Source organism: Schistocerca nitens, chromosome 10 (genome assembly GCF_023898315.1).
Source record: "Schistocerca nitens isolate TAMUIC-IGC-003100 chromosome 10, iqSchNite1.1, whole genome shotgun sequence".
NCBI lineage: Eukaryota > Metazoa > Arthropoda > Insecta > Orthoptera > Acrididae > Schistocerca > Schistocerca nitens.
Window position 1 is genome coordinate 226,640,632 of NC_064623.1, and position 20,299 is coordinate 226,660,930.

At 43.1% G+C, this 20,299-nt stretch overlaps 1 protein-coding gene across 7 annotated transcripts in view; it reads right to left on the reverse strand.

Moving 5' to 3' along the window:
• The window catches only part of LOC126210368 (zinc finger protein 596-like), a 206,381-nt gene that overhangs the window by 159,626 nt on the left and 26,456 nt on the right, over positions 1-20,299 (reverse strand). For all 7 annotated transcript variants that reach the window (XM_049939586.1, XM_049939591.1, XM_049939587.1 and 4 more), the window contains exon 3: positions 12,289-12,357. In XM_049939586.1, the coding sequence (XP_049795543.1) occupies positions 12,289-12,357 (69 nt within the window). The remainder of the gene's footprint in view (positions 1-12,288; positions 12,358-20,299) is intronic.

Below are 20,299 nucleotides of genomic sequence, written 5' to 3' on the forward strand. Positions count from 1 at the left end.
GACTTTTGAATGCACACAAAATGTCCAAATAAATAATAGTAATTTACATATGAAACTGGCTCCATATTTAGTGGAATGCAAGCAAAGTTAATTTCTAACAGGAAGAAACTAGAAAGGTGCAGAAACGTCTGAAGATAGTGACTGAATTTAAAGTAGCAGGAATACTGTTAACACCTTAACTGCCAATCCCATCCACTGATGTGACACATATATAGGAAATCGTGTATATTGATGGGCCCTATGAGTCTTAGATTTCACTGATTCCTCATGCACCTAGTGAATGTATGCATTCATCGAAATACAGTAAAAAATAAGAAGATGCCTCTGTTTAAACTCATAATGGTATGGTGGGCAAAACTGCCAACAGGCAAAGTCTGATGACACTCGCAGACCTAGTTCAACTGGGTGTCAACTGGACAGGCTATCTACAGGAAAACATTTCCTGAAAAAAAATGTTACCACCATGATGTAAAACATGAATCCAGAGAATATGCAAAGTATGCTTAGCCAGATAAAAGTAACATGAAATGTTGTAACTGAAGACACAACATACCAGTGCAAAAAGTACAAATCACAATGCACAAAGAACCATGTCTGAGAATGTATCATAAAATTTACTATGTAAAAATAAAGTGTGAAAATTTATAATTAGGGTTTTAGCATGTTACTTTTTAGTCAGTGAAAGTAAAATAATAGATTATGAGAACTAGAACAGTTACCACCCAACCCTCTGCTTCAGTAAATTTTTGCTAAACATTCCTTAAAAATACAAGGGAAAAAAAATTAAACATTACAGAAGCTGGAGACAGGTAATACAAGTGAAGTAGTTTTAGCTTTAACAAAAGGTCAGCATCAAAGTAAAGTGTTGGTTACTTTCCTTAATAAGAAATATTGAAAACTGATAGAAATGGCTTGCATTCTAAAAAGCCACAAGGTTTACATGACCACAGTCAAAGTGTTAACTGTACCATCAGAAGCAAGAAGATTAAATTATGAACAATGAAATACACATTTTCCTCATAACTATACGAATCTGTGGCTCTGGCCAGTTATATGAAAAGAAAATATTTTACTCACATTAAACGTGCAGTGACTAATAAATAACCACCATTTTTGCTTCATGGCTTTTTAAAATAAATGCTGAACATCTGATCATTTTGACATTAAGAAGTGAAGAAGTAGTCATCCTGGAAGTTGGTTTGAAAAATAGTTTGCTTTAGTGTGCATTGTCCTGTTGCCTCTCTTATCCCTGCTACTTCTTTAGGTTTCAGAATTGGTTTACCCAGTTTAACATGGATTTCACACAAAAGTGCAACTTGACTTTTCTTCAATGACAAATCACTGCCAAACGCAGAAAATATGATAAATGACAGAAAGAAATCCCAGACTTGAATTTCAGAGGCTACCACTTACCCACTGCCCCAACTCTTACCACCAAGCATAATATAGTTCATTACAACTTAGGTTTAAAGTCCAGAGACTGTTTTGATGCAACTCTACATGCTAATCTCTCTTTACAAATTTTACAAATTCTCCACACACACACACACACACACACACACACACACACACACACACACACTCACTCACTCACTCACTCTCCCCCCCCCCCCCCCCCCCTCTGTTACCCAACTAACAATTCCTTGATACTTCAGTATGTGTTCTCTCAAACCACCTCTTCTTTTAGCCAAGGTGAGCCATAAATTTATTTTTCCCCAGTTTAGTATTTCCTGATCAGTTACTTGATGTACTACTCTAATTTTCATCATTCTTCTGTAACACCACAATTCCAAAGCTTCTCTCCTTATCTGAACTGCTTATCATCCCTGTTTCACTTCCATAGAAGAATACACTTCAGACAAATACTTTTGAAAAAGACTTCCTAGCACTTAAATTTGTACCAGTTTTAACAAATTATTCTTTCAGAAAAATTTTCCAGTTACTTCACAGTCTGCATTTTATATCCCCTCTACATCAACCATAAACAGTTACATTGCTGCCCAAACAGTGAAACTCACTGACTACTTTTAGTGTCCTGATTCCTTATCTAATTCCTTCAGCATGTCCTGATTTACTCCGTCTGTCAGAAATGTTCCTGGACAGATTTCTTTATCTGCGTTTGCATTACTAAAAAGGAACAAATGTTGTTTTTATGTTACCTGATATGTGTGCATCCTCGAAACGACCTCGGCCAGGTTTCCATGTTATCTCACTAGGTGGCAGGGTTGTGCTTAGCAACACACTGTTTGGGTTCTCGGCACATTAGTTACCGTGACACAAAGGATGTGATTGTGAGCAAAGACTGAACATTAAGTTCTGCATTAAGCTCAGAAAAACTCATAGCGAATGTGTACAATGATTAAGCAAGCATATGCAGGCAAAGCACTTTCAACAAGTGTTTTTGAGTGGCACAAAAGTTTCGCAAAGGCAGAGATTTCGCACAAGACGATCCGAGAGCTGGTGATCCACCTACAGCACGCACCGATGCAAACGTGGAGTGTGTAAGGTAGTTATTGCAAGTAGATTGTCACGTAACTGTGCATGCGATATCAGAAGAATTTAAATTGAATTGTGATGTGTGTGTCATAATATTTTATCCACAGATTTAGGAAAATACGACACTCGTCCCTCACTCACTGACAGACAAACAGAAACAGGAAAGATGAAGCATTTCTGCTGAAGTACTGGGCAGAGCCAGACATGAGCCCACATTTTTGTCAAAGATTATAGCTGGGGCTGAAAGTCGGTGACCAGTATGACCCTCACACAAAGCGTCAGAGTGCCGAATGGAAGAGTACCGCATCACCAGCCTCAAAAAAAGTCAAATGGCAACCTTCGAGAACAAAGACAATGTCTATCATATTCTTTGATAGTAAAGGATTAGTTCACCACGAGTACGTTTCTCCAGGTCAAACAGTGAACCAAACCTTTTACGTCTAAGTCTCAAAACGTTTGCGACAAGCAATTCAATGTCACTACCCCAATTGGTGGCATTCTCAGGACTGATTCTTACTGCATGACAATGCGAGGCCCTACGCTGCTTTATCTCTCACCGAATATCTGGCTAAACATTCTGTTGTCGCCATCCCACACCCACCGTATTCATCCGATCTCTCACCTTCCAATTTTTTCTCGTTCGGTGAGTGAACGGGCAACTCAAAGGAAAGCTCCATACAGACATTCAGCAGGCTGTGGCAAATGAACTTGCAAGCAGCACAGTTGAAAATTTCCCTGCTCGCTTCCGAGACTTCGAGAAACACTGTATAGAGAGCCAAGGAGACTATGTCAATAAACCTAGGATCGTTAATTGGTAAGTGCAATTTTCTATTTAAAAAAAAAAACCTGTCCTGAAACTTTCGTGACAAAGGGAGTAGTTTCCCTATGTTGCATTTCCCTCGTTTTAGCTTTGTCGATGTCCATCTTTGCTATATCCTGCACCTACATCTACCAGCACTACAGAGATGACTGGTCGTTGCAGCACCATAGGCCCCCACCAGCCTCACAACCACATACCAACACAGCAGATAATCAAAACACATGATCCATTTATGAGTTAGCCTCTAACAGACTCTGTGGCAAGGAGTGGTACCCACATCAGCGCCAATGGAACTTAAGTTGTCATAGGCAACATTGCTTTCACAACACTATACTGCACCTGCCAATCCCACGTCCAGCACACCGCATAGGTAACTTAAGCGAATGCTCGGCAGCAGGTATGCAGTTCTACCCACAGAGCTACAACAGGGTCTACTCCTCACAACATCCAGAGTTCCAACCCCAGCACCAATCGCAAAGGATTGACACAGCCGCACTGCTGACGAGCTTCTGGCAGTCGCAACCGGAGCCTTTGCCCCCACCGACCGTGCCCTATGCTGTGCTCCTGGGGTGGTATATCCTGGCTGGACTTCAGACTTTGTGCCAGTGTCAAGCATTTGCCTTAAGAGACAGACATTTATTCTGAACTTTGTATAATTCCTGTGTTGTGCTGTTTGTGTGGTGTCACCGCCAGACACCACACTTGCTAGGTGGTAGCCTTTAAATCGGCCGCGGTCCGTTAGTATACGTCGGACCCGCGTGTCGCCACTATCAGTGATTGCAGACCGAGCGCCGCCACACGGCAGGTCTAGAGAGACTCCCTAGCACTCACCCCAGATTTACAGCCGACTTTGCTAGTGATGGTTCACTGACAAATTACGCTCTCTTTTGCCGAGACGATAGTTAGCATAGCCTTCAGCTAAGTCATTGCCTACGACCTAGCAAGGCGCCATATTCAGTTACTATTATGAGCAGATAATATTGTGAATCATATACCGTCAAGAGCGACGATCATCATAAATGGATTAAAGTTAAGTATCAACTGGCTATGTCCAATTTCTGAATTCTAATTCCTTGTCATGTTCCAGACCTCACGTCACTATAGTCCTTCCCTCCTCACGCCAGCCTGCATGAGCTAAACACGTGCATTTTGGCCTCCAATAGTAACACGGTGTTGGCTCTTCAGCCAACCCAACAGTTTGAGACTTCCTCGACATAATAACTGCTTCAATGTCAGGTCAGATCATGTTGTGACAATATTTCAATGAGACAGCTACTCCTCATCTCCAGGTGCTTATTTTATATTGTGTTGCTATCGAAACATTACCCGACGTCACACCCGAGACTCATTGAAGCAATTCCAGTGTTCTTCACTGCAACATATGAACTAGTTACTTCAATGACATTGTTCTAGTGAATCCTAACTCAGTAAAACTGTTTTTTCTTTCTTTGTGTGTGTGTGTGTGTGTGTGTGTGTGTGTGTGTGTGTGTGTCCATCAGACTTATACTGAACTGCATCACCATGGGTATTTATTTGTGTATTACTTTCAGGATCTGAGTTAGAAATAAAATGATGGTGATGGTTGTACTGCCTGAGGATCATTACTTGCAAGTGTAGTCACACTTGTTCACTTATTTACTAATTTATTTACTTATGTTTATTCATCAGAATGTTATCTCACTATGATATACAATTTTCCCAGGTAATACAATGCCGCCAATCAATAGGATATAATACACAACATACCTGTAACAGGCTTTAACAGGATAGGACAGGTACCATACAGGGATACAACTGGTATTCGTCCATGGCCTACATTAAGGAATCAGTCCTGCATATGCCTTAGTGATACAGGAAAACCCACATCAGGATGGCCAGACAGAGCAGCTCCATCCCCCCAAATACAAGGTCAGTGTTCTAACAGCTGCACTGCCTCACTCGTTAATTCTCTATTGTGTAATGTTCCTTCATTTACACACACATTGTTTCAGGTAACTTGCGATATAAAACAGTTTCCTCTTTCAGAGCTCACACACTGAGTACACCCAGTGATGACTCCTTCACTGACGCTCTTGGTCACTATAATCTTGTAACTTCTTTTCGAGGTACTATACATTCTATTCAACTGTTCTTCTAAGTCTTTTGTATCTCTGACTGAATTACAACACCATCAGTAAACCTCAAACTTTTCGATTCTTCTTCCTGACCTTAAATTCCCTTCAAACATTTATCCCCAGTTTCCTTCACTGCTTGCTCAATGTACAGATTAATTAATATCTGGTATGGGCTACAATCCTGTCTGACTGTCTTCTGTACCACTGTTTTTCTTTTATGTCCTTCCACTATTCTATCTGCAATCTGGTTTCTGTGTAAGTTGTAAATAACCTTCCACTCCCTGTATTTTACCTCTGCTACTTCAAAATTTCAAAGACAATGTAAAAATCTTTCTCCAAATCTACAAATGTTATAAAAAGTTGTTTGCATTTCTTCATTCTGTCTTCTAAGATCAGTCATAGTGTGGGTACGGTCTCAAGTGCTCCTATATTTCTCCAAAACATGAACTGATCTTCTCCGATGTTGGCTTCTACCAGTTTTTCACAGTTTTTCCATTCTTCTGTAAATAATTTGTGACAGTATTTTTCAAGCATGACTTGATACACTGATAGTGTGATAATATTCACACTTGTCAGCATCTGCCTTTTCTGGAATTGGAATTACTGCCTTTTTCCGGAAATCTGAAAGTATTTCACTCATATCTCCCACACCAGGTGGAATAGTTTCACAAGGATCTCAAAAATTCTAAGCGAATGTTGTTTACTCCAGGGGCCTTTTTTCTACTTGCATCTTTCAATACCATGTCAAATTGTTCTTGCAATATCATATCTACATCTACATCATGTCTCCCAGCTCATCTTTGTTTACTTCCTCTTCCCTTTGTATAATATTCCCTTTAGTGTTCATTTCCCTTGTATAGCCCTCTATGTATTGTTTCCACCTTCCAGTTTTCCATTCTTTGCTTAGTACTGGCTTGCCATCTGACCTCTTTGTCTTCATACAGCAGATTTTTTTTCCGAAAGTTTTCCTTAATTTTTTGTAGGTGCCATCTACCTTTCCCCTTGCCATGAATTACAAATAAAACACTATTTTCAAAGAAAATGCTCCTCTATGCAAAATATTAAGTATACCGTGAGATACAATGAAAGTCTATTTCACTTTTTCATCAAAAAAGTGTGACCATTTTTACTTTTGGCAATTTTATTTTGCTGACAGATTCCACAAATTGATGAAATTTGCCAAGTACCTTTCAATTTATCAGCTTTATACTTAGGATGTACATTATTACAAAGGCACTGCATGCAAGGGTAAAATTCTGGACCAATCATTTGCTCATCCACAGTTAAATTGTACCTTCAACTATTTAACTACCCAACATCAAATGAATATTAATCCAGAATGAGATATTCACTCTGCAGCGGAGTGTGCGCTGATACGAAACTTCCTGGCAGATTAAAACTGTGTGCCCGACCGAGACTCGAACTTGAGACCTTTGCCTTTCGCGGGCAAGTGCTCTACCATCTGAGCTACTGAAGCACGACTCACACCCGGTCCTCACAGCTTCACTTCTGCCAGTATCTTGTCTCCTACCTTCCAAACTTTACAGAAGCTCTCCTGCGAACCTTGCAGAACTAGCACTCCTGAAAGAAAGGATACTGCAGAGACATGGCTTAGCCACAGCCTGGGGGATGTTTCCAGAATGAGATTTTCACTCTGCAGCGGAGTGTGCACTGATATGAAACTTGCTGGCAGATTAAAACTGTGTGCCCGACCGAGATTCGAACTCGGGACCTTTGCCTATCACGGGCAAGTGCTCTACCATCCAGAGTTCGAGTCTCGGTCAGGCACACTGTTTTAATCTGCCAGGAAGTTTCATATCAGTGCACACTCCGCTGCAGAGTGAAAATCTCATTCTGGAAACATCCCCTAGGCTGTGGCTAAGCCATGTCTCCGCAATATCCTTTCTTTCAGGAGTGCTAGTTCTGCAAGGTTCGCAGGAGAGCTTCTGTAAAGTTTGGAAGGTAGGAGACGAGATACTGGCAGAAGTAAAGCTGTGAGGATGGGGCGTGAGTCATGCTTGGGTAGCTCAGTTGGTAGAGCACTTGCCCGCGAAAGGCGAAGGTCCCGAGTTCGAGTCTCGGTCGGGCACACAGTTTTAATCTGCCAGGAAGTTTTAAATGAATAATAATCTTTTTTCTTCTTCTCCTTCTCCCCATGTCCCATGTCAGCACAGGGCCGACATTGTCACTAACGGATTTGGCATGGTTAGCTTAAGAGGTGCCAGATATCCTCCCAATCACTACTCTGTTACCCGTTGGGAAAGAATGTATGTGCCCCAACTGTTTGCGTGTGAAGTTATTCACATAAAAGACGTTGAAAGTTATCTAAACTTTTGTGAATCATCTACATGAGGCCAGTCTTGTGTACCAGTCTGGTATTAACCTGGTGAGATTTGGGAAACTACTCAGAAACTGCATCCAGGCTGGGCAGTGCACTGAACTGCATCGTTAATCTGCTGAGCAGATTTGATCTGAGGCCAGCGCACCTCCCCATCCCGGAAGTGGCACATTAACACACACAGCTATTTGGGTGGGTCAATGATGAAGGGATAACCATGACACAACTGCCTTCTTAGCTCTTTGTTAATAAGCTACCTGTGTCTTTTGAACATTGGTTTAACCTCTTACATCAAACATTAAGTTAACTAGTTTATGCAGGGAGAAAAATGTCACATATTTTAAAGTAATCAATATCCACTATATGGTGAAGTAGCAACTACCCTTTTCATGACATTGTTGCATTCCATCCTGGATTTTCCATTGTTTAATTTAGCCTGACTGCTTTTCTTACATCCTGTAATGCAGTGCTGTTTTCTTTTGATACTATTTGCTAATGCATCACTACACTCAGTGTTCATCCTACTTTCTCTTCTTTCCTTTGTTTATTTTTCACCTGATACAAAATGCAATGCATGCTCTACTTAGAAGCCACACTGTATCAACCATCACGGTTGTGCACAACAGATGGCTACAAGACCACACAGATTGTTGGTGCAGCACCTCATGTCCCACATTACCCCACCAATATCATTAATCCTATAACTTCAAATTGATCATTCTCCCTGCATCACTGTCGTGTATTCTCATGTAATTATTTCCCGCATCTTTCCTGTGCCACACAAACTCTTATCTCATTCTCCCAACCCCTCCCCACCCCCACCCCACTCCTCCTCCTCCTCCTCCTCCTCCTCCTCCTCATCCTCCTCCTCTCTACTGCAGTTCACACCTACTAACTTCACCTAATCTGGTCATATCTGCCATGTCCCTTCTTCACACTTATGCACCTACAGACCACTAATCCACACTACAATCTTTTTATTTATTTTTTTTTTCTTTGATCTCATTGTGAAATAGTTGGTTTTCACCTCTACTATCAGCGTAGTCCCTCAAATTTCATCTTATTTCCCCTTATTTCATCCTTTTCGTGATTTTTCCCATGTGTTTGGGTGTATTTTGCAAATTTTTTTGGACATAATTCCACATTATTTATGTATTTTTATGTGTTTTTACCAGCACCATGGATCCTTGCTCCTTCCGTCTGCGTCAATCCAGATAAGGTTTCTTATCCCTAGACAGAATACAGTCCCGGACACTGTTCCTGAGTTGTTGCTTCGCTCATGGAATCCCCCAAAATGACCTTACCATCAAATTACCCATCTCTAGCTGCTACCCTTCCTTCCACAGTGACCTCCATCTGTTCAGATTCTGCCAATCCTTACCTCTCACCAACACAGTCCTGCAAAACCATATCAATCAGGCCCAAACATCCTTGCAGTACCTCCTCTCCCTCCACAAAATTCTCCTGCTATGCAATCCCAAACTACTGGATTGCATAACACACATCTAAAGTCTTGCCCTACAGGAACTAGAGCAACATGCACAACACCACCTCAAAAAACCCTCCACCCTGTTCATTTCCTACTCCTTCCTTTGACTACCACTATCCACCACCTATACAACCTCCAACCATCCCACATGTCCCCTCAGAGCTGACAAATTCTGCAGATGTATGAGTCCCTTCCAAAGGCCTCACCTTTTGCCCTAATTCCAAATACAATCATGCACAACTTGTTACAGACCTACTCTCCTTCTCCCAGCCTCTACAGTGGAAAAACTTTTTCGACACCAACGCTACCAATAAGACTCAACTAAATACCAACATTGAACCCTGCCTGACTCAATTCACTCCTCCATACAACCATGATCCACCCCCACTGCACCCAAATCACCTCCTGTAAACTTTCCAGAATATCTTAACCTCGAACCTTGCTTCACCATCATAACCCAAATCCATCAACATGCAAACTAACCTTACATCAGCACAAAGAACTGCAATCCAGTACCTAGAAAATGATCCCAACTTTATAATCCTACCTGCTGACAAGAGTTCCATCAATGTTGTCTCGAACTGCAAGGATTACCTGGACGAAGGACTCCACCAGCTGTCAGATTCATCCCCCTACCAACCCTGCCAGTAACCCCACTCCTGAAATCCAGCAGGATTTCCAGTCTCTCCTCAAATCCCTAGGCCCACCCCAGAAACTCTCCGCAGAGTCAATCTCTCACCTCACCCCTGCCACTCCCCGCACTCTTTCCTTCGACATGCTTCCTAAAGTCCATAAACCCAATCACCTAGGATGCCCTCTTGTGGACGGTTACTATGCCCCCACTGAGAGAATCTCTGTTCTCTTAGACCAACACCAGCCTATTACTCGCATCCTACCCTCCTATGCAAAAGATACCAACCATTTCCTTCACTGACTCTCCACAGTTCCTGTTCCTTTACCATATGGTGCCCAGCTGGTCACTGCTGCATCTTTACACTAACATCCCTAATGCCTATAGCCTTCCCACTGCTGAACACGACCCTTCCCAATGCCCAACAGATTCCAAACTGACAAGCCCCTTCCTAGTCGCCTTGACCAACTATATCCTCATCCACAATTACTTCCCCTTTGAAGGCATTACCTACAAACAAATCTGCGGTACAGCTATGGGAAACTGTATGGTACCATGCTATGCCAACCTATTCATTGGCCATCTATAGGAATCATTCCTAAACACCCAGAATTCCAAACCCTTCACCTGGTTCAGATTCACCCATGACTTCTTCGTGATCTAGATCAAGGATGAGGACCCCATATCCACATTCCTCCAGAACCTCAACACCTTCTCCCCATTCACTCCACCAGGTCCTACTCTCAACACAACAAGCCACCTTCCTCAAAGTTGATCTCTACGTCAAAGATGGCTATATCACTACCTTTGTTCATATCAAACCTATCAACCACCAGCAACACTTGCACTGTGACACCTGCCACCAATTCCATGTTAGGAATTATCTTCCACACAACCTAGCCACCCATGGCTGTCACATCTGTAGTGACGAGCAGTTCCTCTCAAAATATACTGAGGGTCTCTTTGAGGCCTTTACAGACTATAATTACCCTCTGAACATTGTACAAAAACAGATCTTCCGTGCCTTACCTACCTAGTCACCCACCACCACCACCACCACCACCACCACCACCACCACCAAAGTCCCACCATCCAGCCACAGAGGAGCATTCCCCTTGTGACTCAGTACCACCTAGGAATAACATTCTTTGCCACGGTTTCTAGTACCTCTCATTGTACCCTGAAATGGTGAATGTCCTTCCCACTATCCTTCCCACCCCTCCTACAATGGTATTCTGCTGCCCACCAAACCTACACAATATCCTCATTCATCCCTACACAACCCCTCCTGGCAGCCCTAGCCTCATGGGTCATATCTCTGTAATAGACATACAAGACATGTCCCATATATTCACCATCACCTACTCCAGTCAGGTCATGAACATCACCTATCCCATCAAAGACAGAGCTATGTGTGAAATCAGTCATATAATCTACAAGTTAAGCTGCAACCACTGTGTTGTGTTCTACGCAGGCACGACAACCGACAAACTTTCTGACCACGTGAATGGCCACTGACACACTGTGGCCGAGAAACAACTGGATAACCCAGTTGCTGAGCACGCTACCCAACATGATATTCTTCATTTCAATGACTGTTTCACAGCCATATGGATCCTTCCCACCAACACCAGCTTTTCTGAACTTCACAGGTGGGAACTCTCCCTGCAATATATCCTAAGTGCCCATAACCCTCCTGTCCTCACCCTCCGTTATTCATTGTCCTTATCCATCTAGCCCCTTCTCTGTTCCCATTTCAGCACTACACACCCAGTTGTTTTACTTCTCCCTTTCCTCTACCCCTGCTCTCTCAGCACCCCCCCCCCCCCCCCCCCGTCTAACCTCCTGACTACACCTAGCTGCCCTACCCCCTCCAACCTCATAACCTCACCTATGCACGCTCCCACTAGCAACACTTTACCATCCCCCACCTCTACCCTGCTATCCCCCCCTCCCCCTCCCACCCTTCTTATTGTGACCCGGTTACCCTTGCTGCTTGCAGTCTGGCCTTCAGCTGCCAGAGACTGTGGTCATGATATCCGTAACACCACAAAAGACTGTGCTTATCACCTGACATGGCACCACAAAAAAGATTCAGACATCAGTCCCTATATGACATGGGGATCAAACTGCTTAGCATACTTTGAAACAATATAAAAGGAAGATGCTTTGAGGGAGCAACTTACTATTAAGTAAGCTTTTTCTTTGCACCATACTATCTGTAGAGAACTGAGATAGACTGCGTTTTTGTAATTTCCAGCAAGTTATGACAAGATTTGCAACATAAGTTCAAAATCCTAAACATACCATTCACTTTTCTGTGAAGTATAGATAAATTATCATTCCATCCCATGCAGTGCTAATATTCACAACACAAGACGAATACAAAGACGCACTCACCTCTTTATCGATGCTTAGTGGATCCTGCGCATCATTCCAATCGTCGGGCACCTCCCACTCCTGCACATCCTGAAATGGAGTGTACTGAGTTACTATTGTGCAAGTCACAGTGTCCATTAAGTGATGTTAAGATTATGACCCAACTTTATATTCTTTCTACATTATGTAGCAAATAATATATGAAGCACCTGCTCTATGTAATTTGATGCCAATTGAGATTAATAATTTTTTGGGGGTACATATGGGGGCTACCAAATGTAAGTTTTTGTGTTAGGCTCCCAAATGAACACAAAGAAAATAAAAAGCATGCACCGCAGCATAAAGAGGGAAAAGGTTGTTGCATTAAGCACAGACCTATGATTGTGTAATGAAGTATTTAGAGATGATTATCAGTTAACATGGAATTACACACAGATACTGGCAAAAGGAATGCCTTCAGCATTTTATGTTCTTAGAGTTCTATAATGTCCAGCCACACTGATGTTATCAGCTGTAAAAAGCACAGACCAGAAAGACTGCCAATCACATTCTGGAAGGCATCGGTAGAGATGTGAAGCCATACCGACTCCAATTCCACGGCTAGCTGTGATAAGTTTCTCGGCTGAGAATCCACAGCACAAACAGCCCGAATGAGGTAATTCCACAGATTCTCAACTGGGTTTAAGTCTGGGAAGATTATAGAGACCACAGGTGTACTATCTTTGAACCACACATGTACACTGTAATCTGTGTGACACAATACACTATCCTGCAGGTAGGCGTCATTGTGGCAAGGAAAATCTAACTGCGTGTGTGTACGGATACGGTTCCCGAGGGTAGGTGCGTACGTGTGGCGATCCACTGTGGTTTCCAGAAAGACGAGATCACACAGAGAATGTCACAAAAACATTCCCCAGGCCACAATGCTCCCTTCTCCTCCCTGGACCCTTCCGATGATTGTTGCAGGGTGTTTATTCTCACACTTTTCGCACCGTAAGTGCCAACAACCAACAATCCAATGGACTATAAAAGGTGATTCATCTGGAAAGGTCACCTGTCAACATTCTGTAGACATCCAGCTGTGGTACCAGCACGCAAATTCCAGCCTCCATCACCAATGAATGGCAGTCGGCACGGGTTCGTGAACTGAGCACTTGCTGCAGAGGCCCTTATGTGACATTGTTTGTTGGATGGTCGTTGAGGAGACGCTCTTGCTAGTCCATTGGTTCATCTGTTACTCAATAGTTGCACATCTATTTGCCAGTACACATTTCAACAGCTTGCATTCATCAGTCATCTATGGTGCACAGTGCATCACAGCAGCCTTGGCACCGGGTTTGGACATTTATCGTGCATGATGTACTTTAACATTTCACTCTTCATAGAGGGATGTTGGATTGTGTTTTCCATATGAACTATAGGGAGGACATGGAGAGATTCAGGGGGGCACATTAGCATGTGTACGAACCTCTGATCAGTTTCCAGAGAGATTCGAGGGATGGATTAACCATTAACTGACTGATGGATTGATTGATTAGGGTTATGACACTAAATGGTGAGGCCAGCAATCTCACGATTCCAAAGTTACTCGGAGGGGGCCCACTAAAAGCGCACAGATCCAGTCAGTGGGGCCAAACTATAAAATGAGGAAGTTAAAACACACAGTAGAAGGCATAAAAGGGTAGGCCAAATCTAAAAACTGTAAAAACAGAGGGATAAAAGAGTAGTATTTGCACAGGGGAGTGGTCATCGGTCCCAGACCAACAAAACACGAAGAGAGGCCCCGACCGCAACCACCTTGCTCCAGGGGTAAAGTAAAACCTTATACCTGAAAATAAAAACCACTTTCACATATGAAACTGAGGACCAGTTCAACCATCCATGAATCGTCTGCTAATATGAAAAACAAGGAATCCAGAAGGCTAAACTTAGTACAAAGGGCCAGAAAAGGGGGACATTCCACCAAGATATGGGATACTGTCAGTTTGGCTCCACAGACACATTGTGGGATGGCTCATTACGCAAGAGAAAATAATGGGTGAGCCTGGTACGAGCAATACACATACAGCACAGGACAGTGGACTCCTTTCGAGAGGAGTGGAACGAATAGCATCAAACTGCTGTAGTCTCCTCGATTGTGCGGAGTTTATAACTGAGAGCAGTAGTGCACTAGATGTCATTTCACTTTTGGGCAGAGAGAGATTCGATGTGGATCAATGTATCTGCACCAGGAATCATGAAGGGGAATTGTGGGTACGTACCTGCCTCCTTAGCCAAATGGTCAGCCAGTTCATTCCTTGGAATGCCCACATGACTTGGAACCAAGAGAAAGATAACTGAGCAGGCAGGATGGCAGGTCATGGATAGCAGGGACCAAAAGATGATGAGAGTAACATCAGTCTGCGAGCTGCTCACTGAGTCGGTGCATACTAAAACGCTGTGGAAGGACACCTGAGTAACGAAATGCAGAACCCTGTCAATGGCCAGCAGCTCTGCTGTGAACACAATACATGATCCCAGCAGTAAATGGTGTTCCAAGCCAGTGTGAGACATGAAAGCATATCCCACCTTATCTATTGTCTCAGGACCATCAGCGTAGAAGATGGTAGCGTGCTGGAACTCTGCAAGGATGGAACGTACGAGGCGCCGGAAGACCACAGGGCCGACAGAGCTTAGGACCCTGGAACAGATCGGTCCTATCTGTGGTCTAGGTACCATCCGAGGGGAGAGGGGGAGGGGGGTGGAAGGAAATATATATGGGGCACATTCCAGTGAGTGGAGATGGAGATCCTGACATGAGGAAGTGAAGTGAGATGCATTCCAACTGGCAAAGCCACTGTTTTAAAAGAGGACAGCGAACACAGTTTGGTCAAGGAATCGGTGAACGGCAATTGCATAAGTAACCAGGAGTTGGATCCATCATATTTGTAAAGACAGAAACCCCACTTCTGCAAGGAGAACATCAACACGACTAGTTCGAAAGGCACTGATAGCCAAATACGCACCCCACAATGATGAACAGGGTCAAGTAGTTTCAGAGTGGAAAGAGCCACTGAGCCATAAAACTGACTACCATAATCTAGTCTTGACAAAGTCAGAGCATGGTAAAGGTGGAGAAAAGTAGAACGGTCTGCACCCCACAATGTGTGAGCTAGGAGGTGAAGATCATTAAGTTTCCACATGCATGTAGCCTTCAGGTGGTGAAAATGTGGCAGCCATGTCAGCTTATCAAAAATAAGGCCAAGAAATGGGACTGTGCTACAACATCTAGGCACTAGTTGCCTACATAAAGGTCTGGATTGGAGTGTACTGTGGGTCAATGGGAAAATGCATAACCTACGTTTTGGAGGGAGAAAACTGGAAGCCATGGGAGAGGACACACACAGGCCCATCTGATGGTGCCCTGCATCACGATTAACATGATGTCGGTTTGTGGGGGCACTCAACATCGAGGTCATCAGCACCCATACAATTTTGCAATCTTTCCTGTTCCAACTTGCCACTTCCTGAATTATGATGAGGACAAAACGAACACCCAGTCGCCGGGTGGAGAAAATCCCCAATCTGGCCAGTAATCGAACCAAGGACCATGTGATCCAGAGGTAAAAATGACAATTAGACCACAAGCTGCAGGTGGTGCCCTGCAGCCAGCAAGATGCTACCAAGTGGTTGCTGCACCAGATCCAAAATTCATGAACATACAATGCCGGAGTAACCAGAGGCCCAACAGAGATTACAAGCCCACGGATGGCTATGAGAAAGAGTGTGACAACACAAAGGATACCATTCTCCTGAACATGAGGGGTGTTGGGTGAAGTCCCAACTCTAACCCGGAAGAGTTGACTGGTGGAATAAAAACTCGTGGATAAAAACTGGAACAGGACCATGAAAGCCCCAGTCATGGAGGATAATTAAAATGTGATGGCACCAAGCTGTGCCGCAACAAGGTGTCGGTGGTTAGTAAAAGCCTGTCAGATTGCTGTTTCCAATCTGAGTAAATGGTCAGTTGTAAAGCATCCTTCCCAAAAGCTAGTATGATACAGGAATGAAATACCCTGAGATTTGAGCACTCACCATAATCGGAAGCTAACCATCCTCTGTAGCACTTTATGAAGTACGTTCATCGGGCTAATCTGGCGGCAGCTGTCAATAGACATTGGGTTCTTTCTGGACTTAAGGATGGGAATAACTTTACTGTCTCGCTATTGTGAGAGGAAGACACTTGTGAGCCAAATGCAGTTGTAGACCCTGAAGAGATGTTGCCTCCTGGTAACATCCAAGTGTTGGATCATCTGGTTGTGGATGAATGCAGGCTGTGAAGAGGTAACAGCCTGCAAAAACTCCCATTCAGTGATGGGTTCATTATATGGTTCAGCTTGGTGGAGGTGGAAACAGAGGGGGGTCTGTACAACTCTGTGTCTGCCTAAGAAAAGTAGCAGAACAATAAGAGGATGCAGGTGCTGTCACGAGGTATTCTGCAAGAACCAATGGACCAGTCTGCAGAGCACCCTGGACAGTTGATTGTCATTGCGGCCCAGAAGGCTACGGAGCTTGGACCAAATCTGCGATGAAGAGGCATACGTTCACAGGGAGCAAACGTAGCACTCCCAACATTCCATTTTACTCTGCTTAATAAGGTAGCCCCCCCCCCCCCCCCCAAGAACCATGGACCTTGCCGTTGGTGGTGAGGCTTGGGTGCCTCAACGATACAGATAGCTGTACCGTAGGTGCAACCACAACGGAGGGGTATCAGTTGAGAGGCCAGACAAACGTGATTCCTGAAGAGGGGCAGCAGCTTTTTCAGTAGTTGCAGGGGCAACAGTCTGGATGATTGACTGATGTGGCCTTGTAACACTAACCAAAATGGCCTTGCTGTGCTGGTACTGCAAACAGCTGAAAGCAAGGGGAAACTACAGCCGTAATTTTTCCCAAGGGCATGCAGCTTTACTGTATGGTTAAATGATGATTGCTTTCTGTTGGGTAAAATATTCCGGAGGTAAAAAAGTCCCCCATTCGGATTTCCAGGTGGGGACTACTCAGGAGGACGTCGTTATCAAGAGAAAGAAAACTGGCATTCTACGGATCGGAGTGTGGAATGTCAGATCCCTTAATCGAGCAGGTAGGTTAGAAAATTTAAAAAGGGAAATGGATAGGTTAAAGTTAGATATAGTAGGAATTAGTGAAGTTGGGTGGCAGGAGGAACAAGACTTTTGGTCAGGCGAATACAGGGTTATAAATACGAAATCAAATAGGGGTAATGCAGGAGTCGGTTTAATAATGAACAACAAAATAGGAGTGCGGGTAAGCTACTACAAACAGCATAGTAAACGCATTATAGTGGCCAAGATAGACACGAAGCCCACACCTACTACAGTAGTATAAGTTTGTATGCCAACTAGCTCTGCAGATGAAGAAATTGAAGAAATGTATGATGAGATAAAAGAAATTATTCAGATAGTGAAGGGAGACGAAAATTTAATAGACAGGGGAGACTGGAATTCGGTAGTAGGAAAAGGGAGAGAAGGAAATGTAGTAGGTGAATATGGATTGGGGCTAAGAAATGAAAGAGGAAGCCGTCTGGTAGAATTTTGCACAGAGCACAACTTAATCATAGCCAACACTTGGTCGAAGAATCATTAAAAGAAGGTTGTATACATGGAAGAAGCCTGGAGATATTGACAAGTTTCAGATAGATTATATAATGGTAAGACAGAGATTTAGGAACCAGGTTTTAAATTGTAAGACATTTCCAGGGGCAGATGTGGACTCTGACCACAATCTATTGGTTATGAACTGTAGATTAAAACTGAAGAAACTGCAAAAAGGTGGGAATTTAAGGAGATGGGACCTGGATAAACTGAAAGAACCAGAGGTTGTACAGAGTTTCAGGGAGAGCATAACGGAACAACTGACACGAATGGGGGAAAGAAATACAGTAGAAGAAGAATGGGTAGCTTTGAGAGATGAAGTAGTGAAGGCAGCAGAGGATCAAGTAGGTAAAAAGACGAGGGCTAGTAGAAATCCTTGGGTAACAGAAGCAATATTGAATTTAATTGATGAAAGGAGAAAATATAAAAATGCAGTAAATGAAGCAGGCAAAAAGGAGTACAAACGTCTCAAAAATGAGATCAACAGGAAGTGCAAAATGGCTAAGCAGGGATGGCTAGAGGACAAATGTAAAGAGGCTTATCTCACTAGGGGTAAGATAGACACTACCTACAGTAAAATTAAAGAGACCTTTGGAGAAAAGAGAACCATTTGTATGAATATCAAGAGCTCAGATGGAAACCCAGTTCTAAGCAAAGAAGGGAAAGCAGAAAGGTGGAAGGAGTATATAGAGGGTCTATACAAGGGCGACGTACTTGAGGACAATATTATGGAAATGGAAGAGGATGTAGATGAAGATGAAATGGGAGATAAGATACTGCGTGAAGAGTTCAACAGAGCACTGAAAGATCTAAGTCGAAACAAGGCCCCAGGGGTAGACAACATTCCATTAGAACTACTGACGGCCTTGGGAAAGCCAGTCCTGACAAAACTCTACCATCTGGTGAGCAAGATGTATGAGACACGTGAAATACCCTCAGACTTCAAGAAGAATATAATAAATCCAATCCCAAAGAAAGCAGGTGTTGACAGATGTGAAAATTACCTAACTATCAGTTTAATAAGTCACGGATGCAAAATACTAACGCGAATTCTTTACAGAAGAATGGAAAAACTGGTAGAAGCCGACCTCGGGGAAGATCAGTTTGGATTCCGTAGAAATATTGGAACACGTGAGGCAATATTGACCCAACTACTTATCTTAGAAGCTAGATTAAAGAAAGGCAAACCTACGTTTCTAGCATTTGTAGACTTAGAGAAAGCTGTTGACAATGTGACTGGAATACTCTCTTTCAAATTCTGAAGGAGTCAGGGGTAAAATACAGGGAGCGAAAGGCTATTTACAATTTGTACAGAAACCAGATGGCAGTTATTAGAGTCGAGAGGTATGAAAGGGAAGCAGTGGTTGCGAAGGGAGTGAGACAGGGTTGTAGCCTCTCCCCGAGGTTATTCAATCTGTATATTGAGCAAGCAGTAAAGGAAACAAAAGAAAAATTCGGAGTAGGTATTAAAATCCATGGAGAAGAAATAAAAACTTCGAGGTTCGCCGATGATATTGTAATTCCGTCAGAAACAGCAAAGGACTTGGAAGAGCAGTTGAACGGATTGTACAGTGTCTTGAAAGGAGGGTATAAGATGAACATCAACAAAAGCAAAATGAGGATAATGGAATGTAGTCGAATTAAGTCGGGTGATGCTGAGGGAATTAGATTAGGAAATGAGACACTTAAAGTAGTAAAGGAGTTTTGCTATTTGAGGAGCAAAATAACTGACGATGGTCGAAGTAGAGAGAATATAAAATGTAGACTAGCAATGGCAAGGAAAGTGTTTCTGAAGAAGAGAACTTTATTAACATCGAGTATAGATTTAAGTGTCAGGAAGTCGTTTCTGAAAGTATTTGCATTGAGCGTAGCCATAAATGGAAGTGAAACATGGATGATAAATAGTTTGGACAAGAAGAGAATAGAAGCTTTCGAAATGTGGTGCTACAGAAGAATGCTGAAGATTAGATGGGTAGAAAGTATAACTAATGAGGAGGTATTAAATAGGATTGGGGAGAAGAGAAGTTTGTGGCACAACTTCACTAGAAGAAGGGATCGGTTGGTAGGACATGTTCTGAGGCATCAAGGGATCACCAATGTAGTATTGGAGGGAAGCGTGGAGGGTAAAAATCGTAGAGGAAGACCAAGAGATGAATACACTAAACAGATTCAGAAGGATGTAGGTTGCAGTAGGTACTGGGAGGATAGAGTAGCACAGGACAGAGTAGCATGGAGAGCTGCATCAAAGCAGTCTCAGGACTGAAGAGTACAACAACAACAATAAGGTAGCATGGAGACACTTAAAAGTGATAAGGTTGGTCTGCGAAGGGTATCATTTAAATTGCTGCACTACCCATCAGTGGTCCTGGATAGTGACTGCTATG